This window comes from Symsagittifera roscoffensis, chromosome 9 (genome assembly GCF_963678635.1).
Source record: "Symsagittifera roscoffensis chromosome 9, txSymRosc1.1, whole genome shotgun sequence".
NCBI lineage: Eukaryota > Metazoa > Xenacoelomorpha > Acoela > Convolutidae > Symsagittifera > Symsagittifera roscoffensis.
The window spans coordinates 24,507,233-24,533,944 of NC_087070.1; the positions used below are offsets into that span (position 1 = coordinate 24,507,233).

The 26,712-nt window shown below is 38.0% G+C and overlaps 1 protein-coding gene across 3 annotated transcripts in view; it reads right to left on the bottom strand.

Annotated features, from left to right (window-relative positions):
• Positions 1-128: 128 nt before the first annotated feature.
• LOC134854912 (leucine-rich repeat-containing protein 71-like) overlaps positions 129-26,712 on the bottom strand; it is a 251,335-nt gene continuing 224,751 nt past the window's right edge. Inside the window, exons 1-14 of one of the 3 annotated variants that reach the window (XM_063871310.1) lie at positions 22,656-22,934; positions 22,367-22,461; positions 16,400-16,536; positions 15,815-15,841; positions 15,339-15,579; positions 11,403-11,556; positions 10,773-10,844; positions 9,854-10,013; positions 8,367-8,546; positions 7,757-7,997; positions 7,335-7,441; positions 3,756-3,879; positions 3,491-3,609; positions 131-1,012 (exon numbers count right to left, since the gene is read on the bottom strand). In XM_063871310.1, the coding sequence (XP_063727380.1) occupies positions 857-1,012; positions 3,491-3,609; positions 3,756-3,879; positions 7,335-7,441; positions 7,757-7,997; positions 8,367-8,546; positions 9,854-10,013; positions 10,773-10,844; positions 11,403-11,556; positions 15,339-15,579; positions 15,815-15,841; positions 16,400-16,536; positions 22,367-22,461; positions 22,656-22,696 (1,854 nt within the window). In that variant the 5' untranslated portion in view covers positions 22,697-22,934 and the 3' untranslated portion in view covers positions 131-856. Of the gene's footprint in view, positions 1,013-3,490; positions 3,610-3,755; positions 3,880-7,334; positions 7,442-7,756; positions 7,998-8,366; positions 8,547-9,853; positions 10,014-10,772; positions 10,845-11,402; positions 11,557-15,338; positions 15,580-15,814; positions 15,842-16,399; positions 16,537-22,366; positions 22,462-22,655; positions 22,940-26,712 lie in introns of those variants that run through there. The other 2 variants (XM_063871311.1, XM_063871312.1) reach the window with 2 other exon arrangements.

Genomic DNA, 26,712 nt, shown 5'->3' on the forward strand with positions numbered 1-26,712 from the left:
GTTTTTCCAAACTTTTATTTTTATTTGAAGATTACTTTGACTTTTATCTTCTTGTCGATGTGAATTTATCTGACTCATGATCGGATGCATATCAAGCAAAGTACGCAAAAACACGTTTCAAGGAAAATATATTTGATTTGAATATAATTAACACATTTACAATTTTCAGAACTTTATTTACAATTAGTCTAACACTGAACTTACACCTCGATTTGTCGACGTATTTACACAAGTTAATTTACACAAGAAAATTGAGATTTGTTTAATTGTTAACACTTTTTCCATGACAACGAATTTTAGACAGCCCGAAATTTAGAGACTGATTGCTTGATTGGAGAAGGCTCATTTACGGCAGTTTTATACAGTGAATAATTCATAATTCTTCTACCGACAAAGTGAGAGATGGCGGTGCATGGTGAGATCAGGGTTAAGGGTAGGTAGTTGGTATTAGCAATTTTTATAGAAAGCACCCAATAACTCGAAGCGTTTATCTACATGAAAAGCAATCGGAGAAATCTCAAATTGAAAGTCTGCACTCACGCGCGAACCATTTGCGTTGTTCGTAGAATTCATCTTGCACCCGAAACCTTTACCCAAATTCGAGTAGCAAGAATTTCGGACAGACAAGAGTGAAATAAAAAAGAACATCTGAGCTATTACTAGAATAATTGCATGTAGAAGCCTCTTTTTCAAATGTTTCAAGATCGTCCGAAGCATTAAAATTGGAAAACGAATTTTATCAAATTGGCGAATTTTTTAAACTAAATGCGTGTCCGAACTTAATCGAAATATCAATATGTTACTGCGTCACTAGCAATTTGATAGTTTCTATTCTATAAATTGGTTGTCTTCTATTCTATTTTCTGCCAGTGGATCCGACGTTTGACTGTGAGTCCAGTTCGTCCGGTGTTTTCGAGGGGGGTGTTGGTGTGGGAACTCTGAGGGGGTCTTTTTCTGCACACAGTCTAACTATAGCCTGATACGTCTCACTTTGTGGCGACACTTCATTTCCCTGTACACAATAACGCAATTTTTTTTAATGACCTCTACTAGACTTGGTTTCTTTGCAATATGACTTGAAAAAGTTCTTTTATAATGAAGCAAACAAACCTCACAAGATACATTGACCAAATCAGACTCAGGCGAACAACTCTTACAACGCTAGCTTTAATGATACTCACCCTAATTACAAACAATCACATGGCGAATTGTAAAACAAATTTAGACTGCGATAAGTTTTTAAGATTTTAAGATGAACACTACGCGTCATGAACTTTTGAGATGATTTACTTTTTCGGTGGTCGGCAAATATCAAATATTAGACGTGCTAACCCATCGACTGTTTTTCAAGTTCGCGACTTTTCAGAGCGAAATAGTATCATATCGGTACAGTAAGCAAATGAAATGGAAGCAAATTGTTAGAAATTGAAACTAAAACTGCGAATAAAATAAATTTTGGCGTGATCATGTAGGAATCTTAAAAAATACCAAAAAAAACGTCACACAACTCAAAAAGCAGCAAAGATTTGATACAGGAAAACTTTGAAAAAGTTCCCAAATCCAAAAGGGCAGATACTGCCTTAAAATTCTACTACACTAGAGTTCTTACAAGCTCGTTTTCAGACACTAAAACCACGTGAAAAAAACAGCCTATGCCATAGTTCCTGCCCACTCCAAGCTGAAAAAAAAAACAATTCGTGAATGCCACCTACGTTCCTTGTATTTCTAAATCTATCAATGTTACTCTACATTCGTACATTTAATCTAAAACAATAAATGGAATAACAGCCGCTCTGCCTTTCTAACCCTGCAAATATGGCCCCTATTTCTTTACATATGGTAGTAATCTAATACACAACAAATGGAATGATAGCTTGCCGCTCATCACATCTCTAAAACATCTAGATAACGGGAGTTCTAATTCTACCAATGGTGGCACTATATCTCCTTCTATATTTGATCTCTTCTCTTCATGGCAGCTCGCAATCACCAACCCTTCGAATCGGCTCTGCCTCCAAGTGTCGTTTTACTGGATGCGCGACTCTGTGGCTGGCCCAGACTGGACCCTGCTCTGGTAGTGGCACCAGAACTTATCGACCCTCTGCGCTCTCCACTCTCTCCGTTGTTGTTAGTAGTCTGATAAGACTTCCAGTGTGTTGTGCACAAGATACCAACTTAAGTTATTTTTATCCTTTTTTCCTTAATCGATAAACAATCGTTACCATTTTCTAATAAAAGTTTGTATTAAAAAATTAAATAGCCAGCAGACAGTTGGAGAAAAGTGTCAATGAACCCAAGAAAAACGACTAAATATTTTTTAAACAAAAAACTATGGCCTTCAAGTCCATTGAATTTCAAGAGCCTTTCATGATTGAATCTTTTTTTAAAAGTAACCCTATTTGAGAAAACTGGATCAGAACGTATTTTTTTCAGTCCGCTGGAAATCTGAAATTTTATATCCAATTTCAAACTCGAAGTCATTAACACGTACAAATGACAGCTTTTTTGTCATCCGTTTTCGCTGAAAACTTGATAATTCAAATGAAACGCTCGAACTACAACACACTGTTGGCTTCTCGGCGATCGTCGGGGGCACTCCGGAGGAGTTGGAGGTTCCGTCGGTGCAAGTCGGCACTGCACCGGGCGGGGGCACTTTGTTTTTGGCCGAGATGATGTCGCGCTCTTCCATTATCGCATTTATGCCCCGAATGTACGCGTGGTCTTCATCGACTAAGTTGCTCTTAATTAATCACCACTAGTGTATTAGTTTTAGCAACATGTCATACTTTCTATTTATCCTTCTTAAAATTCACAACGAACAGCATGTAAAAAATGGCCAGCGAAAATTGAAAAAAGCAAAAAACCTAAGCAGAAATGAACAGAAGTAAAGCGAAACTAATTTAGTTCATTGGCAGTTCATTAGATTTTATAGGTAACTAATTTTGAGGCAAAAAATTTAACGTATAATATGTGCGACCGTTTAGTACATTTTATCTTCTATTTACTAAGGGGCATTCCCTTATGCGCTAAGAACCAAGTGCGCAATAATTCTAACCGCCAATCAAATCTCAGTAACCAAAAAGCGGGGAAAAATCCTAACAATAATTACAATAATTAATTTTTGGTTTATAGGACGCTGATTTCTGCAAATTTTGCGCGCATTCAGTCTTTTGCGCACATTTTTATATATCTGAGCTAATTAACTGCCAATGAACTAAATGAGTTACTTTTTGCGGATTCTCATGCTTTAGGCTTTAAATGCAACATTAAATGAAGTTTGAATCTTTTCTGTTGTACGGCCCAAAATTCGAAGTTTTGTTACATTGAAAATTGGATCGGGATGCTTCATTCTAAATGGATGAAAATAGCAAATGTGAAGGAAATCTGAAGCTTAATTTCAAAAATAAACCTCATTCAAAGTTTAGGTAATTTCGGACCACATAACAGAAAAGACGCATAAGTTTTGTGATGGTTGTTCTCTTCGCCGTACCGTGAGTGTAAGTCGCATGAGTCCCACAGGTGCGTTCTTGGGTCCCTGTGAATGCACTCTGCTCTGGTACTTCATCGCTCGTAGCAGTTCATATGCTCCCTTCTCGCTGATACGGTTCCCTATCACAAACACATACAATGCAATTCTTGTATAAATTAAATACCGGCGAAATTGTACCAAGATTTGCTCAGCTAAGCAAAACTTCTATGAATTGACGTGACAGACAATTCAGCAGTTCGATTTGTTGAGTGCAGTATTTACTCACTGTTCAGGTTGAGGGAGATTAGACTCCTGTTGCCTATCTTGACCCACAAGTGTCCCTCCCCCTCCTCGTAGTTGACCTCCTCATCCAGTGGGTGCTTCTGCTCATAAGTGCCACTGTCCCCATTCTAACAAAACACTCAAATTATTCTACACTTCGCATAAAACAACCCACTTAACTGTTAATAACATCGTACAGACTTCGACAATTGTCCACGTGTAAGTCGCCCTATCAGACCTACATTTTTATTTGCTAAAATTAGATCAACCAAAAGGCAATTACTTTTAATTCGCTGGGTTTTCTTTCTCAGAGGTCAAAGCAGAGCGTTGCGATAAAAGTATTTGCCTTGCGAATAACGTGCGATAAGAGATAACTTGCGATAGAAGTATTTGGCCAAAACTCAAAAGAAAAAACCAAGCCAAAAAAATGGAAAAGTATCAATGAGCGCAAGGAAACAGAAAAAAACTCTTTAATAAACCTTTTAATAAAAAAAAATACACTTCCGAACTTCAAAAAATATGCCTTTAAAGCTCTTCGCATTTCAAGAAAAATTTATGATTGATAACATTTTTGATAACATTAACCAAATTAGAAAAAAATTAATCAATAGATAAAACTTTGATTTCGGTGGAAAATATGAAATATAAAATTCTCTTTCAAGAATAATTGATAATTGACACTTGTTTGATAACATTGACCAAATTTGAGAAAACTGGATCAATGGGTAAAATTTCTATTTCGCTGGGGAATCTTAAAGATAAAATCCACCTTCACAACTAGAAGTTGATCGCGTTTTTCGCGACCTTTACACTTTTACTGCTCGATAGTGGAGTTTGTCTTCCTTTTAACAAAGGAAAAGAACTGGTTTTTAAAAATCAAAAGCCACCGCGAAAAATCAAGCGTGAACAAATTCTAGGTTTTTTTACTGAAAAAAAAATCACATCTTAATTTGTCTTCACTGCGTCTATTGACACTTACTAACTTCAGAAAAACAACTGATAAAATGCATTAAAGTCAAAAACTATTTCAACACAAAATTTTATTTAAAGTTTAGGATTTCTGGATTCCTTTTGAAACACTTGTGATCCTTTTGTAATCAGACCAATCAAATTTTAAGTTCATTTATAACAAAAGTCGCTCACTTTCTTATGGGAGAAAAATGAAAACAATGAAAAAATCGCCGACTAAAACATTAATTAACTCAATAAAAATTTCAGTAAGTCTCAGAAAATAAATACAATTATCATTATAATCATTCGAGCGTTCAAAAGACTATAATAAAGGCTCGCCTATAACTCAGAGAGTGAAAACAAAAACGAAGTCTCGTTGAAAATACCAAAAAAAGTATCATAAGCTTCCATTCATTGCTTGCTGAGAGTTAAAGGAAAATTAAAAGAAAATAGGAAAACTGAAACTCCTAAAAACTTGAATAAAATATTTCCAAACAATCATCACGAAAAATAATTTGTAGACAAACTTTAGGAACTCTGGAAACATATGATATCAAACAAATCGCATGGTTCTTACAAAATGGAAAGTTTATACAAAACGGTGGGAAAATCAGATTCCAAATCAAAAACGAAAATAGAAACACAGCCAAAAGACAGTTGGAAAAGAGTCAATGCACCCCAACTAAGCAGAAAAAATACTGATTTATTATTCGAAAAAAAACTCAACTTTCGAATTTCAAAATATAAACAATGTCCTTCACTCTTTCAATTCTTACAACAAATTATGAGTGAAATTTTTTTGATTCAATTAACCCAATTTAAGAACTAGATCAATGCGTAGACTTTTTATTCCGCAAAAGCTGAAACATAGAACCCACTTTCGAAACTAGAAGTCGATCACGTTTTTAGTAACTTAACACTTTTGCTGATCGATAGTGGAGTTCTTTTTATACAAAGTCGGATCTGCGCTTCGCGAACACTTGCGAGAAAACGACAAAAAAAGCTCTATAAAGTAAAATTAGAAATAAGCCTCGAAATAGCAAAAAATTCGGCTACTTCTAAGATTTGAACCTGGGACCTCGAGATTAAGAGTCTCACACACTAAAAACTCAGCCACGGAAGCTTAATAGACGCCAAACAATAGCCTCAACAAAAGCAGAGAACTGATTTAATGCAATTTCCAATGCTACACTGAAATTTCCAAATACGTGAACACTTTCAATGAATAGTTTTATTTGCGAGTTAGGTTAGAAAAAAAGAAGGTTCGTGATAACACACTAAGCTGATCGCAAGGGTAACGCAGAGGCAAAGCTGCGTTGCGCAAACACTTGCGAGAGCAGGACCAAAAAGTAGCTCTATCGAGTGAAAAAAGTCCAAATAAGCCTCGAATTAGCAAAAACTCGGCTACGTGTAAGATTCGAATCCGCGACCTTGCAATTTTGAGTCTCACATAGTAACCACTCAGTCATGGATGCTTAACTTCCCCAAAAACTAGGCACTATCAACCAAGCTACATATGATAATGAATTGCCAATTCGATACCGCAAAAGGTGCACTAAATACAAAAAGACTAAAATTAAATTGGAAATACAAAAAGACAATAAATTGGAAAACAAAGCCAAATTATGTATAAATTATGCGATTCATTAAAAAAAATTGCGAAATACATTGAGTCGAAAAATTTTTGATATAAAGCTTTTTTTCATCATTGTACTACTGTTTGAAACAATTAAATTTTGTCGTTTCATTTGATGAATTAAAGCACATATGACATTATACTGCTACCGATTCAAAAGTGCCACTTAAAGTTGAACTTTTATTTGCGACTTAGGTTGGAAAAAAAAAGAAAATTCGTACTAATACACTCGCTTTGCAAGTTTTTAAAAAAAGAAATAACCTGAATGTTAAAATAAACAAAATTTCAAACCGCGAAAAATCAAATTGGAGCCTGGACAAATTTTTTGACTTTTCCTCATGACCTACATCAGAGTCTTCACTACGTTCATCTACTCTTAATTAGCATGTAGAAACCTAGCGGCAAACAATCCGACTTAAATTAGACAAACTCCCGCATAGCCGGAAACAAAATTGTGTCATGAAAAAAAAAATCGAGCTAAGAAATTCTGATGTAGTAAAATACTTTAAGCCTTTTGTAATTTCCCGGAGGAAGCTGACCAAAAGAAATGTTTCCCTTCAAATGACGCAATAGTAGGTCACAAAGCCGATAAAACAAAAGACGAAACCATTTAAGGCAGGTAAATTAACAAATATCAGGAGTAAATCAATAAAACTTGTAGCTACAAAAAAAGGCTTGCAGCTCAAAAAAAAATCCGTCATGTGGCAACTAAGCCGACAAAACATAATCAGACAAAAAATGGGCCGACAATTTGCTTGAAACTAAACATTTTCAGTTTATTTAAAGAAACAGATCCTGTCCGTATTCCACGAGTTCCGCTGACGCCAAGAAATTTGAATTTAGTATAAATCAAGCTACTAATTGATTCAAGTAATTTAGTTCAACAAGTTGTTAGCCTAAAAAATTCTATATTCCAATTTGAAAACCGAATACTAAGTTCCTTCCATTGCGTGGTCGGAGCAACAAGTACTATGACAGGGATGTGATATAGCTTACCTCATTTTCTCCCTGACTGAATGCCCTGGGTCCCTTGGGTGTTGTCTTTCCTCCTCTTTGGGTCTTGTTTCCTGCTGCCTTTGCATCCACTTGCACTGGAGGAGGGTCTGAAAAATCATGCATCCCAAACACCGTACCAACTTTTACATAGCTTTCAATCTTTAGAACCGTGCCTTCAAATTCATAAGTTCAGGCCTATTTTAATATGTAAAAAAAACAATGAAAATTGTACAACAAAGTGTGAAAACACATTACTACATATGCATGCTTAAAACAACAACTAAAGCGCTTACAAATTTTCCTGAAAAAAAAATCTGACAAAATTGCACAACCTAAATAAGTTAAAGTTAAGAAGACAATACGGATTTGAAAATAAACAACTACAACACAGCCAAATTGCCAAGAAATTAAAAAGAACTAACTGCTCGTCTTTTTGCTCTTGGCCGCGGTCGCAGCACCTGCCGCCTCCCCGACCGCCCCCTTCGCTCCTTTCTTGTCGTCTTTTTTATCCCCTCCAGCCGCCGCGTCCTTGCCCCCTCCCTTGGCTCCTTTGGCGGCCGCTGCGCCTGCTGCCCCCGCGCCCTTTTTGTCAGCCGCTGACTTCTTATCCCCCATTGATGTGCCTTTACTAGTAGGTCTGTCCGTCTTGCGAGAGGAGGGCGGCTGGAAATATCACAACAAAAATACAAGTTAGACAACTAGTTGAAAGACCTGCCATTTTCCAGTTTCACATTTTTGATAAGAACAATGCATCAACGAAGAAGGGAAACTTTATAATCAAGATATAAACAAAAACGTTCTTAGAACTAATAAACAACATTTTTCTGCTTAACTCCGCGAACAGAAAGTCGAACCCAAAACAGTTTTTTAATATAAATTTTAGCTTAAATTCTTCCAATCCATTGCTCATCTGGATAATGATTAAACTTTCTTTAGCTAACCTTTTTCTAACCAAAAGATGGATTTCCACAAGCTTCAATCGGATAACTAGAAACTGACAAACGAATCTGAAAAAAAAAACAGATTACTGACTGATTTGTTGGTGCCCCTGTCGGGTGACACTGTGTCCCGCTGACGTATTCTCCTCTCGACCACCTCCTCGTGGGTGAGTCTGAAACGGGACACCACACTGGCCAGACTCCTCGCACCCTCATCCCCAATGTAATTGCTAGACAGATCCAACACCAGCAGACATCGGTTCATACGCAGACCCTAAAACATACATGACACATTTAACACCCAAAAATAAAAAAGTTCCAACAGTAAGGACACACAAATTTTACTTAAAGAAGACTACGACATTCACTATTCGAGCATAAACTTTCAACAACACACTAACGCTTGCAAGCTCGTTAGTGTAAAAACCACGTTTTAAAAAAAATCTGATGACAACAGCCAAGGACACATCAAGGATTTTCGCGAGGCGAATACGAAGCTAAATCGGCAAAACGAGGCTTCATTGGCAAAGCTCTTAACATAAAATACAAAATCGGTCGGAAACAAATACGTGGATTGGATTAAGATGTAGATCAGATAAGGAATAGGAACATAACCATTACAATAATGCAATCGAAAAAAAAACTTATCTGAGCCTCCGAAGACAAGCATTATTACCCACAATTTTACCTACAAAATGAAGAGGACATTTTTTTCGAGTCTAATGTCTCCTAGTTTGAGAGTCAAATAATTCAGCACAAAATTTTTTAAAAAAACATAAGCCACAACTTCGCATCAAAAATATATTTGTGCTTTTGATAATTTTTCCGTCTAGAAAAAAATTGAGGCAGACAACTTTTTTGAATTAATAATTAACACCGAGGCCAAGTTGCTCTTCGCATACACAAACAAAAATATGACCGATAACGCTACTGGGAAAAACTGATTGAGTAAAACTTTGAGTCTGCTAAATTTCTAAAGTGACGCATGCCGATTATGAGTCCACAGTATTGCTAAGTGACGCAAGCGAATTATGAAGCATTAGCAGCACCATTAAATTTGAAAACAAAAAAAATTTACCAACTAACATGCCTCAATTTATAGAGAGGACGCATTTCAAGAGTTCCAACAGTAAGGACACACAAATTTTACGAAAAAGAAGACTACTAAAATCACTATTCGAGCATAAACTTTCAGTAACACACTAACGCTCGCAAGCTGGCTAGTGTAAAAACCACTTATTTGAAAAAACTGATGACAACAGCCTAGGGTGTATCAAGGAATTTCGCGAGGGGAATACGAAGCTAAACCTGCACTCCGTGCATACAAGTAAAAACGACACTTTCAAGGGAAAATTGTATTTGCGGGTTAGGCTAGGAAAAAAGACGTTTCGTACTAATGTAGCTGCTTGCTAGTGCTAAATGAATAGGAGGATAAAGCTGGTAATATATTCTTTGAATTACTTTTTTGCACGTGATATTGCATCAATGTTTAATTGAAGCCTTTTAACAGATAAAGATTTCACACCACAAAAAAATTTTAAAAAGTTAATTCAGATTATCTACTGAAAATTCTGTTCTTACTTTTGCGAGAAGGGTGACACCTTCTGCAGTGATGTTGTTGAATGACAGGTTCAATTTCACCAGAGTCGAGTTTTGTTCCCTCGGAGTGCCCAGAGCATAGCCCAGATATCTGGCCCCCAAGTCCGTGATCCGGTTGTTCCTCAGACTCAAGTTCCACACTCTGAAAGTGAACACCAGATTCAAGCTCATGTACGATTTCTAAGAAAAGGGGGCATCAAAAATTTAGTCCGCCCAGTATTACTTTCCTATATATTTCGAGCCGAGTTTTTTGGGGGTATTCCTTCAGAACTAACGTATACTGAATCGAAAAAGAAATGATTAATCTTGTAGAATACTAACAAAAAATCTAACAGATCTTGAAGGGGGGCTTTTTATTGATCCAACAACTTCACGAAGAAAAAGAACTATGGAGTATCTAGTTTTTTACCGCCCATTTTTAGGTGCTTCAGGGAAATCTTACGGGGGTCAATTGTGATATCATCTGATAGCTTTACTAGTCTTGATTCGAATTACAAGAAAAATTTCAAAAAAAATTTCGTTGTGAAGAAGACTTCATGCGACGAAATTCACATATAACACAGACAACACTTGATAATGAAGTCTCAATTTAATTCTCCTTGGATATTAGTTTACATATTAGTTTAACTTTTGAATCGACTCAAAACAAACTTTATCGCCCTTCAATAGAAAAAGTAACACAGGAAATTTTGTTTACAAAATGAACAAAACTTTTGTAAAAAAAATTTTTTTTAAAAACTTTGCTTCATGTTTAAATTTTTAAAATTCAATCAAAGTGGTTGGAAGAATCTGAGCTACTTGCACAGCAACAAATACCATTGTTCTGTTGTATCCACACCCATATACTAGTTGATAAAGTGTGATTGATTACTTGAGTGTGGTTGATAATGTTGTTGCTTACTTGTTGTTCTCTCCCATTATGAGCCTGTGCCACTCCTCACTCTCCACTGGACTGCCCTCCACGTTCAGAGTCCTGAAAAACAGCAATAAAAAATCAGCTGATTAAAAAATACAGACATCCCAAGGTCTATTGCGAAAATATCTTGTTGATCCAGGCGAATACAATGATCTTGAGTAAATTAGTCAAAGTGGGAGCTCGATAACAGAACAGATATAAATTGGACTTGTTGATATCGAGGCAATTATTGATAAAAGGCCACTGCAGAAGGGAATATGCTAGCGCGTATAATCATAGCTAACAGCCTGTAGGGAGAGTCAAAAAGCAAGGAGACCAAAAAGAACAGAGACGTTTCAACATTTCATTAATTCAATCAGGATAGCTCAATTCAATTAAAAAGCAACCCCCCCCACACTTTTGTTTAGAATTGCAACAAACCAACCATACAAAAAATGATAACCAAATTAGACAAACATAAAAATCTGAAGCGAAGAAGAGCGCGTTTTTTTCCCAACGTCTCAACTATAAGACAACGCCGCTTTGATCAAGTTCGGTTCTTCAAGCGCTATAAAATGCAGTTTACAGGTTGAGAAGTTAAACTTATGTATAAGCTTCACGTGTTTGACGACTCACTTGAGGTTGGGACACTCCTGGACTAGATGTCCGAGTGTCTCCAGAGTGTGGTTGGTGAGTCCCACATTGTAGAGAGTGAGCAGGTGTAGTTTGTCCACTGCAGGCACACACACTCGCAACACACTGTCCATCATCACAGCATCCACCTTCCAGTCTGCATTAACACACACAAAAAACACTTCTGTCAATTGAGGAATCATCAGCACATTAACACAAACAAACATTCTGTGAATTTAAGATTCGTTACCCAACTCACATTCACATGATGGCTCATCGTATAACCTATGATGTACAATGTTGTGAGTGAACAGAAAAATTTTACACAGGCAAAACTGCATTTCACAAACAATTAACCAAAGAGCAAAAATGAGCTTCAAATTTCGGTTGTTTCTGCAATTCATGAGGGCCATAATTACTTGAAAATGAGGCTCGTGTTGTCGTTTAGTAGCTGCTTGGTTATCTGATCTTCTACATGTAGTTACTAATTTGAAAGAATCAATTTACAAGGCGTTTTTTGAAAATGATTAATGAATGTTCCTTCTTTCACGTGAAAAGTTTTGGAATTAAAAACTGGCGTTTAATTTTTAAGAATTTCACAGCGCTTGTACAATAAAAAATAAGGGATGATATTCCATGGGAAAAACAACTAACTTACCACAAACTCTATGCCATTTTTCCATTCCAACAATAAAAAATCAAAATCATAGGCACTAAAAAGTCACTTATTACCAAAAAATCAATAACAAAAATCAGCAAAGTATGAAATCAAACAAACCACAGGTTTTAGAAAGCTTCAGAATACTACTAAATCAAAATAAACTAAACGTTGATAAGGTACGGCAAAAGTTAACGCAAAACTTAATGACCAATGAAACAAAAAATTTACACAGAGGTGACGCTGAATTTGCGAACACAAGCGATAAAAAGTAGTCTTTAACATAAAAAATTAAAGAGAAAAAATTAAACTTTTGACTTGTGTCCGAATCAAACCCCCCGACCTGGAGATCGAGTCCCACGTCCTCAATTCTGCGCCAGGTCCGCTCAACAATTGCAAACACTAACCAACAATTCCGCAGATACAGGAGATGCTATTTAAATGTCAATGGTAAAAATAAAACTTTTAAAATGTCCCGGAGTCGAGCCCCGGACCTGGAGATTAAACGTCTCACGTCCTCGCAATCTCCACTATGGTCACTCAACAATAGTCAAAACACAGGCAAAACTCTGCTTCGCAAAAACAAGAGGAAAAAGCAAAAACGAGCTGCTCTAAACTGACAAAACAAACTGAAATAGGGAAAAAATTAGGAATCTCACCTTTGGATTAAGAACATCATCTCCTCGCATCTGCGCAACGGTCACTAGGAAGTAAATTAGTGGCCCAGTTAATGCTGTATCTAGCTGTTCTAATATTTTTATTCATATCTTGTACTGATACGGAAATGAGTAATTTTCAAAAAGTGGACTTTACGCTAAACATTAGAGATTCTCGGCTTAAGGGGGGAGGGGAATAACCGCTTACTTAAAGTAGAAAAATACTATCGTTTTTTCAATTGAAATTTGTATTTGAGATTTGTCAGGATAATTTATATCAGCGTTTCGACAAAAATTAACAAGGTAAAACAGATTACGCCACAAAAATTTAGGCAACACATTAGTTTTAATAAACTATAAACATTAAAACCAGTAGCTTCCTTTATGAAAATAATACCTTTCAAAAAAAACCGACAAAACTTGAAATATTGAACACAGCTAAGATTCAAAACACAGGTAAGATTCACATAACTGATTTTAGTCTTTTCAGTAAAACCTTTAATCTCCGATTTGGCAGGGAAGTTTTTGAAAACATTCAAAAACCTTTCAAAATTAACCATTATATCAAAAATGAGCTGATTTGAGGCCATATCTTTTTTTTCTACCAGATTTAAGGTAAAGCCGCTTAAGAAGGGGAGATTCCCACAATTTGTTCTTTTGATTGAGACCTTTATCTCGCATTTATGCATTTAATACTTGAGAAAATCAAAAAATTTAGAACAAATAGGCCAAAAATTCCCATATTGAAACTGTCAAAGGCAGTAGAACGTGAGGTAAAATGAAAAAAGACTAAATGAGCAGGCACATGGAAGAGCAGCCAGTTTTCTAATGATACCATCTTTTGAAAATCGGTACAGTAGTTTTTTTTTTAAATTGAACTTTCTGCGAAAAATGTGAAATATGCCGGCACATAGAAGAGCAGCCAAATTTTTCATTGGTACCATTTTTTATGAAAATCGGTACAGTATTTTTTGTGAAAATTTGAACTTTCTGCGAAAAATGCAAACTGTCCCAAGCGTCACAAAAAAGCGTCACGAAATATCATACAGTTTCATAATACATGATTTTTTCAAACCGGACCTAGCACTAGCCAAAAATAAAGCAGCAACATGTGCCATTGAAATGGTTATTCTTACACAAGCTTAAACATGATAAAATTGAAAACCAAAAGTGCCACCAAATTAGCACTTTTATTTGCGAATTAATCTTTAGAAAAAAAATCTTCGTTACAATCTTCGAAAAAAACCTTCGTTACAATACACTACGCTTGTGTAAACACTAGCGGTAATAAAAATAGCAGATACAACAGATATTGCTTAATTGCCAATGCCCCTAAACAGCTTGATTATCAATTCGCATGCAATAAAATCGCACTTTTGATAGGTCGCTATTTAATTGCATGCGCTATGCCGGCAAAAAATCCACAAGTGAGTGCTTTTAGAGAGTGCATTTGTTTTATCTTTAGCGAAATTATTTTTAAGGCAGCAAAAAAAATCCCAAAGACAGTTTGAAAAGAGCCAATGAACCCAAGAAAATAAAAAAAAAACTGACTTTCGAATTTTAATATATATGCCCTCAAAGCTCTTTAAACTTCACAAATAATTTTTGATGGGTGCTTTTTTGATAAAAACAACCCAATTTGAGAATATTGGATCAATAGTTAAAATTTTTAGTTCGCTGGGAAATCTGATAATTAGATTCCTTTCCAAAATAAGAAGTCGAAAACGTTTTTCGTGACCTTTACATTTTTGCTATTCAATATTAGAGGTTGCCTTACGTTCAGCAAAGAAAAAGAAGTGAACTTAAAAAGAAATCAAAAGTCAAACGGCGAAAAATCAAATTTTAGCTTGAACAAATTATATAGACCTATATAAAAGTTTTCACTACGTTCATTACTCTTCAAAAACCATCGCGACCTATATAATAGTCTGAACAACGTTCATCGACTCTTAAAAAATAAATGAAGATTCAAACCCCGAAAAAACCAAATTTTAGCGTGAACAGCTTTAAAGACTTTTCCTTGCAAGACTGTCAAACTTAGCACTCGAAAAAAAATCAACTCAGGGGCGGATCTAGGATTTTTTCGAGGGGGGGGGGCGGATTTTCATAAATTTTCGAAAAATTTTTCGACCTTTTTTTAGGTCGACCGAAACGATTTTTCGAGCTCTCCCTAAGCCCGGTTTAGTCCCTGTTTTGGTCAAACTTCCTGCGCCGCAGGCAAAATTTTGAAAAAATAGTCCAAAAAAGGCTTTTTTAGGCACTTTTTGGAGAATTTTAACCAAGAAATAGCGTTTTTCGGCGCGCGCTCCCCTCTAAAAATTAGTATATATGTATGAGAAAAATTTTAGGGTCGGTCGGCCAGAAATGCATTTCTTAAAAAGTACCAAAGGGGGGACCCTTTGGGTCGGCAGGGTGTCGAATCCCTGAGGGGGGGGGGGGGTGTCCGCCCCCCCCCCCCCCACCCCCTAAATCCGCCCCTGTACATACTAACTACGCGAAAATTGACTAGAATAAATAACCTCAATATCTATGTTTTGTGCATTTTTGATTTAAGTTCAAAAAGACAATAAATGATAAATCCATACTAACTTCATTTATTTACAGTAAGAAATCAACTGGACTCACTTCTGATATAAATCTCTTTCACTGTTGATTTCTTGTCATTTGGGTCTGCATCTACCTGCACCACTGGACGCATGTAGTCGTAATTACTCTTAGGAATATACGTTGTGGGGATGAAAGTATCCTGCAATGCCCCTCCCCCTTCCCCGCCACTTCCTGACCCCCCAATGCCCATTGCACCCGACTCCACTTCGTCAGATCCAGCGGCTGTTACGTTAGTCTGTGTAGTAGTCGCTTCCGGCGCCTTAATCAATACTCTCTAAGTTCACAATAGCTTCATAATTTTGAGCTCATTCAATAAAAAAACTCTTTTAAAAATCGAGCGCAGATATAATTGAAAAAAACTTTGTTACGAAAAGCTGTCGGATTACGCAATGAGCTCCACTAATGAAAGCCAAACAAACAGGTAAATTTTTCAGCAATAGTTAGTTTACAGCCTATTCCCAAACGTTTAGTACTTTAAAGATCAGTTAACAAACCTCAGTCGCATGCTTGCTCTTCTTTCCCTAAATTGAAGAAACAATTTGAGCCAGCATACCAAAAAAGCATCAATAAAATGGCGTCCAACAATGACCTAATTCATTTAAAGACGACTCAAGTTTCTTCGGAAAAGGAGTAGATGTAATTTAGCCTACTATCGCTCCTTTATTTGTCCAAACAAGTGATAATTGATTTGAAAATTTTCCGAGTAGAGATTCTGAGGTAGTAAAAAACACTGGCAAGGAGACAGCAAGTGTAGAGCTTTGCATCGGGAGCTTCACGAAGTGCGTCGATTTTAGTGGTCCGGTTTATTGCATTTGATTCGAATTTATTGCAAACTTTTGGGTTGAGCGGGAAACATGGGGGGAATTTGCTACAATTTATTCCTGTTTTATACTTCTGCAATATAAATGTTGATAATTCCGAATATGCAAATGACTTATCAAAAGCTTAAAAGTTGCCCAAAACTGAAAAAAGCATTATGTCTATTTTTGATGAACCCACAAATCAAAATAATTTGAGAAAATCAGGCTAAGAGCATTATCATAAGCCAACGGATATTTCTATCTTCATCACCAATTTACCTTTGTTTCCTGTGAGGGCGGTGGGGGTTGTCCAGGGGCCTTGCTCCTCAACACCACCGGTGGAATTTCTGTCATATGAGCTCTGCGACACAGCTCCGTAAAATCAGTGTCTATATTACCAGTGCAACTGTATGGCTCTAAGCAAAAAACAAGTGAAAACTTAGGTAGAACAGAAGTTAGAAGAAGCACCTGCTGCTATAACAATTTAGCCACCAGAAAGTTGAAAAAACGACTGATCAATTTTTAAATATTTTTCCAAGAAAATTTCTTGCCTTAATGCTCTTTGAAATTTAAGCTTTCATGATTACAAATTTGTAGTAATTTTTTTAGTCTTGTAAAATGTACATTTCAAACAGAAATATGACAGTGTTCAGGCGTAAAAAAAACTGACTGTAGAAAAATATAATTTCCTAAACTAATATAATCTAGCCATTATTTAACACGCAGATGATTCATAAGGACTAATTTAGCTAACTCAAATCGGGCGAGGGCAACTATTTACAAGACATGGCACTATTCAATGCCATCTTGAAAATAATGAGAATAAAAAGAAATTACAAACAACAAAAACGTTCAAAAATCTTAACTCAAACATATCTTAATTTTTCAAAAAAGGCGAATAAAGAAAATTTGGAACTCAATTACTTGCACGATTGCAATATTACATCAAAAAATCTTCAGTTTCAGACCGAATTGCTTCAAAACAAAAAATACTCGACGTGGACTTCCTGAAACCACATAGCCTAAAAAATGTCTTTTGTTCATTCAATGGCACCTGATTGTGATAGGCTATAGTGCATTTTATCCTGCGCCCTCCGTGGAACATACTTCATCGCACATAGTGCATGAGATGGTTTTAAATGACTTTTCATGTATTCTCTTCATGTCGATTTACTGTCCCTCCCCTTGACTTGACCTCACTACCACATTCAGAGCAAGTCAGTTCCCTTTCACGCTTGGCGACTGCTTTAATTTGTTCGATGGTTTCTTGGTTGATCTTGGCGTTCAATTTTTTTTCAGCTCATTTCCCCAATTGGTTAAATGCTGTGTCTGTTCCATCAACAGTTCTAAGTCAAGCCCGCCTCTCTAAGTAACTTGTCAGGTGTAACAATGCCTTCCTCTTTCTTTACCGTATGTGTGTGTGTGTGTGTGTGTGTGTGTGGTCCCCGTCAATGATTGGGGGGCTTGCTCGCCGTAGCACGGATGAATTCGATTACTTGTTCGGGTTTCGTTTGGATAATTGACGCGGGTGGTTGGCCACCAAAAATCGCATTTCTTTCTTGATCCCATTTGGGGCATTTCGTAAGCCAGTGTATGGTGTCTTCAGTTTCGCTGAAGCAATGCGGGCACGACCCTTCCTCTATTTTCCCATGTTTAAAGAGGGTTTCCCGCAGAAATGGAGCTCTATTGAGTCTAATACGGTGGAGACTAACTTCTGCTTCTCTCGAACGTCCTTCTCCTTCCTGAAGTGGTTTCCCACCTGTCATTTGTCTGTGTGGGTGGTTTTCCGGTACCAACTTCGAGTATAACTCATATCGACGCTCCTCCTTTTGTCTGTTCACATCTTCTCTGATGTCTTCGAAGATCTTTTCGTTGATTCTCTTTTGCGCTTCCGATCGCCAGTCCGACCTTCCTTTTAACCTTATTTGTGACTGGTTTGTTCCAAGTCTGTTAAGGGGATGTTTTTGTTTGAAGTTGCAGCATTTGGCCAGTAATTTGGCTGCATTATCTATGCCCTCCTCGTATATTGTGTTAAGCTGAGCCTCAGCTCGAGTTTGGACTGATGGGGCCCCTGCAGGCGCCCCCACAATACACCTAGCCGCTGCATTATTGCAAACTTCAATTTTTTCGCGCGTTGAAGGCGACAGGAACATACCCCAGGTTTCAAAGGCATACGCGCCACCGGGTCTGATATAGCTCTTGTAGAGTTGCCTCAAGTCATTGGCTTTTATTCCCCAGTTTTTTCCGCTCAATGAGCGTACTATTTGTAGCCTTTGTTTCAGTTTCTTCTTGGCTGTGTTGGCTTGCGCGTTGAAACGTAATTGGGTGTCAATTTCCACTCCGAGGATTACTGTTGAGTTTTCATATTTAATCGGTTCACCCCCCATATGTAAATCTGGAGTGTTCTTACACCCGGTTTCTTTCGGATCAACTGTTACTACTAAGCCTACAGTTTTGTCCATTGCCAGTTCCACGTAGTTCGATTTAGCCCATGTTTCTATTGATTCAAGCGCTGGTTTGATTTGATTTGCCGCTTCCTCTATTCTTTCGGCGGCCACTTGTATAGTTAAATCGTCAGCGAACTGGTTAACAATGACTGATGGCGACTTGCCCTTAATTGCTTCCGGGAGTTTTGCTGTTGCAAAGCAATATAGAAGGGGCGAGAGCGGGCTTCCTTGTGGCATACCTTGGGAGAAAACTAGAGTTTTACTGAATTCTTCGTTCCATCTGACCATGGCTCGGCGATCCGACAGCCATGATTTCAGCCATTTTAGTGCTACGCTTCCTAAGCCTCTCTCGGCGAGGTCCCGTAGGAGACCAAGCCTCCATACTTTATCGAAAGCGGCCTTAAAGTCGATCGCAACTATTAGCGTTCTTTTTTTGACCTGTAGATTATCCATTGCCGTTTGTGTAATGTTTGCTATAACATCAGTAGTTGAGCGGTGTGCCTGGAATCCTGCCTGTTCAGGCGGCACTAATTCGATTTCTTTCGCCCACTCCTCCAAACGTGTGAGGACCATTTTTTCCATAGTTTTGCCGATGCAAGAGAGGAGGGAAACTGGCCTATACGACTTTATTAGGTTTGCCGGCTTCTTCTTTTTGAGTATCGGCACAATTGTAGCTGTTCGCCAGTTTGCCGGAATTTTGCCTTCACTCCAACTTCTGTTAACCAAATAGAGTAGATATTCCCTTCCCTTCTCCCCTAGGTGCTTGAGCATTAGCGGATGCACTCCATCGGAGCCCGCACTTTTGGGTTTAAGACTTCTTAATGCTTCTCCTAATTCGGCTATGGAAAATGACTCGTTGATTTCCGAGTCCCAATTTAACTTAATTGCTTCGCGTAGGGTCAAGTATGCTTGTTTCGAATCTTCCCTTTTGACTGTCACTCTACTAACCGAAGCATACGTCTTACAAGCAACTTTTGCTTTCTCCCTGTCGGCCGTGATGGATTTACCTCCGTAATCAATAGGAGTATTTGGGAGCCGCTCTTTTTTTCTGCCGTCCATGGCCCTGAGGGTGTTCCAAACTTTTGTGGTCGGGTCCCGCGGGCTGAGTTCAGCTGCATATTTCCTCCACGCCTCGCGTTTACTGACCTCTATCGTTTTCTTGAACACCTTAGAAGCTTCCTCGGCTGCCGAAATGAGAAGATCGTCGCCAGGGGATTTCCTAAGCTGTCTTTGTATATTATTCATACTTTTCTTCGCAACAGCGCACTCTTTGGTCCACCATGGTTTGCAATCTTTTCGAGTGGTTACCGGAATAGATCCTTTAGCTGCGTTCATTATTGCTTTAGCAAATAATTTTTCCAAAGCTTCAAGGGACTTGAAGTCCTCCGGCAGGGATAGAGATTGTTCTAGTAGCCTCTCGAAATCCGGCCAGTCGGCTTTCTTCATGTTAAGGTTTGGTCGGGTTCGAACTTTACTGACCTTGTGGCAAGAGGATATCAGAATTGGCAAATGGTCGGACCCTACCGAGTCAATTGTGGTCCAGTTAAAGTGGTTAGCTCTGGATGAGTGCACTACTGTAATGTCGGGTGCTGTCCCTGATCCATTTTTCGCAACTCTTGTTGCTCCTCCGCTGTTAAGCAGGCACATGTCCTTATTGATTAGCCATTCGTCCACTTCTTCGCCAATTTTGTCCTCGACTTTGTTCCGGTCCCAGCTTCCATGGGCATTTATATCCGCGCATATGATGGAGTTACTGCCGCATGGCCATTTGTCCAGGTATGGCTTTGAGTCTCTTTGATCATATTGTCTGGATTTTGCTGGTGGTCGGTACACATTATGAATTTCCAGCCACGAATTGCCAGTTTTCACAGCTATGCTGACTGTCTCTAGAGCTGCGGTTAAAGGCATACTTAGGCTGATTTCTTTACATTCTAGCCCCGGCCTAACAGCGATTGCTACGCCTCCTTGTGCCCTTTCGTTGGTAGTTTCCGTTTGGTGGACAGTGCGGTCCTTTCTAAATACAACCCAGTCGCTGCTGTTCGGAACTTTGGCCTTCTCGGTCAGTTTCGTTTCTTGAAGGACTAGAATGTCCGCTTGCGTATCGTACGCTAGCTTTTTTACCACATCCCCTTTCCCGCGCCATCCATTTACATTCAACTGGATGATTTTTAGACCTTCCTTAGTTCGTGGTCTGATTGGGTTGGGGTCCGCGGTGTTTGATTTCAGGTGGTCGCAACCGCAGTGCCATCTGTATCCATCGTAGGATTTTATCTCTCTGACACTCCATCCCAGGCATTCTCTGTGTATGTACTGGAGACAGTCTACGCATTTGATGGACCATCCTGTGTTTTTGACTTCCTTGTTGCAGAAGCCACATGGCCACTTCGGCCCCGGGTTGGGTTCTATATCTCCTGCCTCTAATAGGCGGCGACTCAGGTCGACAGGATCACCCAAGCGCCTTGCCAAAAACCCGCCCGATTCGTTCTTCTCCGTCCGTGCTGCACCATTCAATGTGGAATTGGCGATGTCCAAAGACATCGGTATCGATCGCCGCTGAAAGGCTCCACACATGATCGATTTCTTTACCGTATTGGAAGCGACTTCAACCACCCGAATGGATTTTTTTGATGTGTCTATTATCAGACATTCGCAGTACATGCCCTATCTTTTCTAGGATAAGTTTTTCAATTTTCCATCCTAATGGTTTCCATTCCGTTTCTAAGAAGTACATGAGGTTCCTTTTCCAGCTAAAAAAGAAGGGGCTCCTTTTTATTGCACCAAATGTGTCGATAGCAACAGTTAATCCGAGATTGTAAGCTTTTTGTATCGTACCACATGCAAGCAGCCTTATCAAAAGGTACAGTCCTTTGTACGCATGCTTGAAATACATTCGCTTGTGGTTTCTTGGTTATTTCGGCACCCTTTAGGCGGTTTCTTACTTTAGCTCTAAGTCCTACCGCGTGTTTTTCGCGGTTTACATTTTCGCTTTGGTGCCAATCAAACTTCCAAGGAACGGTATGCTTCAATTCAGATGACTCAATTCCAAACAGCACAACTTCCGCGTTATCATCATTATTTTGCTCCTCTTATTTCCTCGTTGCTCTCTTTTTGGCTTCAGCTTCGTTTAAAATTTCCTGGCGATTTCTTAGAATTGTTGTATTCTCCGCAATAAATATGGAAGGTAAAATTTCGGTTATAGCCTCACAAATTGGGCCTTGCTATTCCCAAGCGTAAAAACTAGTTCGTAGTTACGCCAGACCAATAAGGTTTAAATCTGCTGCAAATTTAGGAACTGACAAACGTGTTTATCTGAAATAGTTGACTAAATTGAAAAAAAAAACATTTGTGATATTTGCCTTGCTCAAATTGGCATACCAAGAACAGTGATAAGACAAAAGTACACGGAAAAATTGTACAACTTGAGCATTATCCGAATATTCAAAACAAAATCTGCAACCGTTCTGCACTTACCTTGATTGTTTGACTAGAAAAAGCAAGATCCCGATTCCGACAAGGAAGTGTCAAGGGATAAACTACAGCTTTCCGATCAATTTAACAACCAGATAATATCACCTCTAGCTTCGCTTTGTAAAAACAATTATGGAAGCGCCCAAAAAAGTTCTGAAAATTAATTGTTTCGACTAATTTGTTTTTAAATTCTGTGTCAAGAATACCTTTCGTCGGAACATATTTTCTTCAGTAAACAGCATCCCAGTAGTTGTGGGGTCAAATAAGGTCAGTCAACATTAAACAAGGTTGCTTTGATGGGAAAGTTTCAAGTAAAGTTGAGACTTCCTACCTGGTGTCTTGGAAGGGTCGTCGTCCCTGTTGTCGCCTCCACCTGACTTATCCTTCCCTTTTTCAGGTCCCTTCTTACCCATCTTCTGAAACTTTCTGAAAAACAAATCAAATCTATCACACTGCAACACTGGGCAAAAAGAAATCACTCAAGCTACAAACGCGAACTTTGGCATGAATCGAATAAATTGATAAACCTTTTAGATCATCAGGTCTAAGCTCAATAATTACCAATATGACTATACCTGAATATCTGTATACCTCAATTTGGAAAAGTCAAAATGGTTAACCTGAGAGCGCTTAAAGCAGCGAAGGAAGAGCTTTGGGCCATGATGATTGTGCTTAAATTCAGTTCACTAGCGGCAGAAAAGTTTGGTTACGATTGAAAAACTTTGAATAAACAAGAAAGAAAGACTGTAAATAAACTTCTACGCAAAAACTACGAATATCTGACCACAAAGATCAGGCTACAAAGATTGTCGGTAAAACTAAATTAAATCGAGCAAACTATATGAGGAGAATCAATAAAGTGAAGTTTTTTACAATAGATCCTCATCGTCTCAATGACGCTTTTTAATTAACTGCGAACCAGGTGCTTTATTCTCACAATATAACAACAAACGAATCTTCAGAATTTAAGTTGCGCAGGTGCACTTACTAACTGTCATAAAACAAAACTCAGCTTAATTCCATCAAATTGAATATTATTAAATTGAAACTTAAAACATATCAGCTGAACACTACCAATTTCTAATTTAACCGATAGCGTACATAAATACTTCAACGGAAACATTTAGCCATAAACAGTAACTTTTGCGCTGAAAATTGAAAATGAGAGATACAAGGGAAGTTTCATTTCCGGCATTACTTTACGACTCCGTTTATTTTCCAAAGAAAGTATTCCATTAAGGTATGTTCACAAATTAATTGGGAACAAAACTGCTAAATTACAATACACTGCGATATAGTAAGAAAAATTTGAATAAGAAAACATAGCCAATCGAAGATTGGAAAAGAGTAATGAACGCAAGTAAACATAAAAAACACCAACTTTGTTGCAAAATTCTCAACTTTCGAATTTCAAAGAAAAACATGGACGCCCTTTAAGCTCTTTGAATTTCTAGAACAATTTATGACTGGCGCTTTTTGATAACATTAACCCAACTAGAGAAAACTGGATCAACAGGTAAAGTTTTTATTCCCCTGGAAATCTAAAATTTAAATTCCACTTTCAAGACTAGAAATCGTTCACGTTTTTTCACGACATCGTTCATGTTCGTATTTGGAGAAGGCTATTTACGTTACTTTCAGCAGATGAATTTCAATTGAACTCAAAAAACGCATTATACCTAAGTGCATCAATATTTTAAGACTTTTTCCTCAAAAAAAAAACAAAAAAATCAGCAAGACTTATATAAGAGTCTTCACTACGTTCATTACTCTTAATAATCCAGAAAATCAAGATGTTATTAAAATTAAATTACATTCATGCTCTCAAAAACATTATTTGGGATTGATCGTTGGCTCTGACAGAATAATCTAAAAATGAAAATGAACACAGTGGCGAAGCTGATTTTCGCAATACTTGCGATGCAACAAAAACATTGGGTTACAAGAAAAGAAGTAGAAAAGATTTTTGGGCATCCTGTCATTATTTTGTTCCTCAAATTTATTCACTCTTTTCAACATTTTCTACTTTTTTTTCTACTCAGATTTTTTTCTACAAAATTTAACTTGAAAAAAACTCCTTAATACCAGATATGAGATGGTAGTTTATGAGAAAAAATGGAAAAATTTTTTGATGAAAAATTTAAATGGAAAATTCTCCATAAAACCAGATATGAGATGGACTTTATGAAAAATAATTCGGAAAAGTTTGAAATAATTCTTTTTTCTAGGTAATCAGAAGGTCAAAAGTATCATAGTAACCGCGGTTACAGTCATGAGTCCCTTCATCATTTATTCCAGTCAAAATCGTTGGTATTTTCTAGATATGAAAGTGATAATGATAAAAGAAAATGACAAGTGTTTAAGTCCTTTTCAATTAAAATCGATACGGGTTACGTTTCTTCAATAAGAACACGCAAATCGACACGAGATAATATAATATACAAGTGTTAGAAGTAAAAAATTTCGTCGAAAGTTATTTTGTCATTTATTGTTCCGAGCACGCAAGCGGCGTTCGCAATCTGTATTGCCAGGGAGATTCTCTGTTTTAAAAAGCTACCTGCTCTGGGTTCCTCAGTGCATATGCTTAGGTTCTTACAAAGCTTGCTCGAAAAAAACTTCTGTGCTGAGGCCGGCCGCGCCCTGAATTTCAAAAGCTAGCGGTTGAAAAAGTTATCCATCATTTACAAGATCTTTATACTTGTCAATTTTTCGCTCTTCCGCTTCAGCAGCAGCCGTACCAGGGTTACAAACAGACCCGGCATTAATCCTACAAGGAGCTAAGGAGTCTACTACCGTTACATCCCACAAGAGCTGCTTACCATCTCTCAAACCGTCTGGTCGCTTCTGATCGGTCCTGTAGAGGTGTCGTGGTTCTAAAACAGACGGAATGTGAGTAGATGATAGACTCTGCTTTATAAGTGCATTCAGGTTTGAATGCCTAGAGAATCTCCCTGCACTTTTGAGGCAAGAAAGACCATGCCAACCATCCTCGGTAACGTCTTTTCCACACACGCATTTATGCCGTTCGCATATTTTTGATCCTAATCGAAGTGTTATCGCAATTCTGAGTTGTTGGTTCGACAGTTTTAACCTAAATTTTTGCCTGGGATGACGTTCAACCATTGGGAGCCAAATATATCTTGGAACGCGTTGAACCTTTTTACGTCCGTTGGTTCGAGTCGTAAAATCAAGTCTGCAATTTCGCTGTCAAAAATTGGCTCCGTCCAATTTTTTTGGATTTCATTTTCCGGAGCCATTTCAATTTTTCCAAGGTCAAACCACCGTTTAAGCGCATCATCATAGGTACCATCCACATGCTCCAAACCAAAGATTTCGCTCAAGGCATCTTTCGCTCCTACTGCTGAGGCTAAGAAAGCGGGTAAAGTGAGTAGACGAGCGGAAGAAACGCCCAAGCCACCTTTGGCTGCTGGGAGAACTGCTTGTAAAAACTGGTTATCATCCATTTTCACGTTAGTGACCTTGCATAACGAATTTCTTAATAATTTATCGTAGCGTTCCAAAAAATCATTTTGCAAAAAACAAGGGCTTGTACGCAAAAAATATAGGAGTTTTGGCATGCTAAAGCAATTTTTCAGGAGGTAAAAACCATAATGGGCATCTAGTTTGTCAATGAAAACCGAAATTTTTCGTCGAGCAATTCTTTTCGACAAAGTTCGCCGATTGGAGATCCTAAAATGAGGAGTTCTTCTTTTGTTTTTATTTTTATTTTGCGGCATAATTTTCGAAATTGTGTTAAAATTGAATTATACTGTGTACTAGTAGTCGGTCCCAAAAAACAAAGCTCACACTTCTCAGTGTTTAAGCTCAGGCCGTAATTTCGTTCCAATTTCAGAATGTTTTAAGGTCCCGGAGTACTACCTTATAGTTGTCGGCTAAATTCCTATCATCTAAAAACCAGATGTTAATTTTCGACTCCAACTGTTTGACTAGTGTATGAATTGTTTCCGCAAAAAGGGGTGGGGCTTCAGGATCACCTTGCTGAGTTCCGTCTTCTGACATTATGCAAGGCTCGGAGAGGGCCTTGCTTCCAGCGCATTTAGACGCGATACGTCTCAGCGTGTTGCCTATGGCAATCGGTCTCAACCCTCCGTCTATCTTTATGAGGGCGATGAGCTTTGCGCCAAAAAAGAAAGGTCTTAGTGGTTCGGATATTTTGCCATCTCCACTTAAGTTTATCAGCTTAGTAAGCGATTTCAGAAAATTAAGTCCTGCACTGCCATTCGACTTACTAATAAGATCTTTAAAAATTTGAGGAACTATTTTATCAGGGCCTGCTGCTGATCCGTTTGGAAAGGACATTATCGCTTTGTATAGGTCGAAATCGGTTATGAAAAAACTATCCAACTTTTCTGGATTTGGAGCTGCAAATTTGGCTCGCTGCGGGTGCTTAGACAACAATTTTTGATAGTTATCATGTGAAAAAGGAGCTATTTTGTCATCCGAAGCAGCAAGCCTTATTCCTCTCTTCACAATTCCTTCATTGAGCTTACTACTTATTAACTTTATTCTCTGCTCGAGGTCACTCAGAGGCGGGCTTGAAGCTTGGGGATGGGGTTTTGGAAGTGACACGTCATTTGCTCGAATTTTTTTATTTATCAGAGAGCTCATGCTTGTGGTCTGTTTGTGTCCACTTCTTTTCGGTTGCTCCAAAAAAAA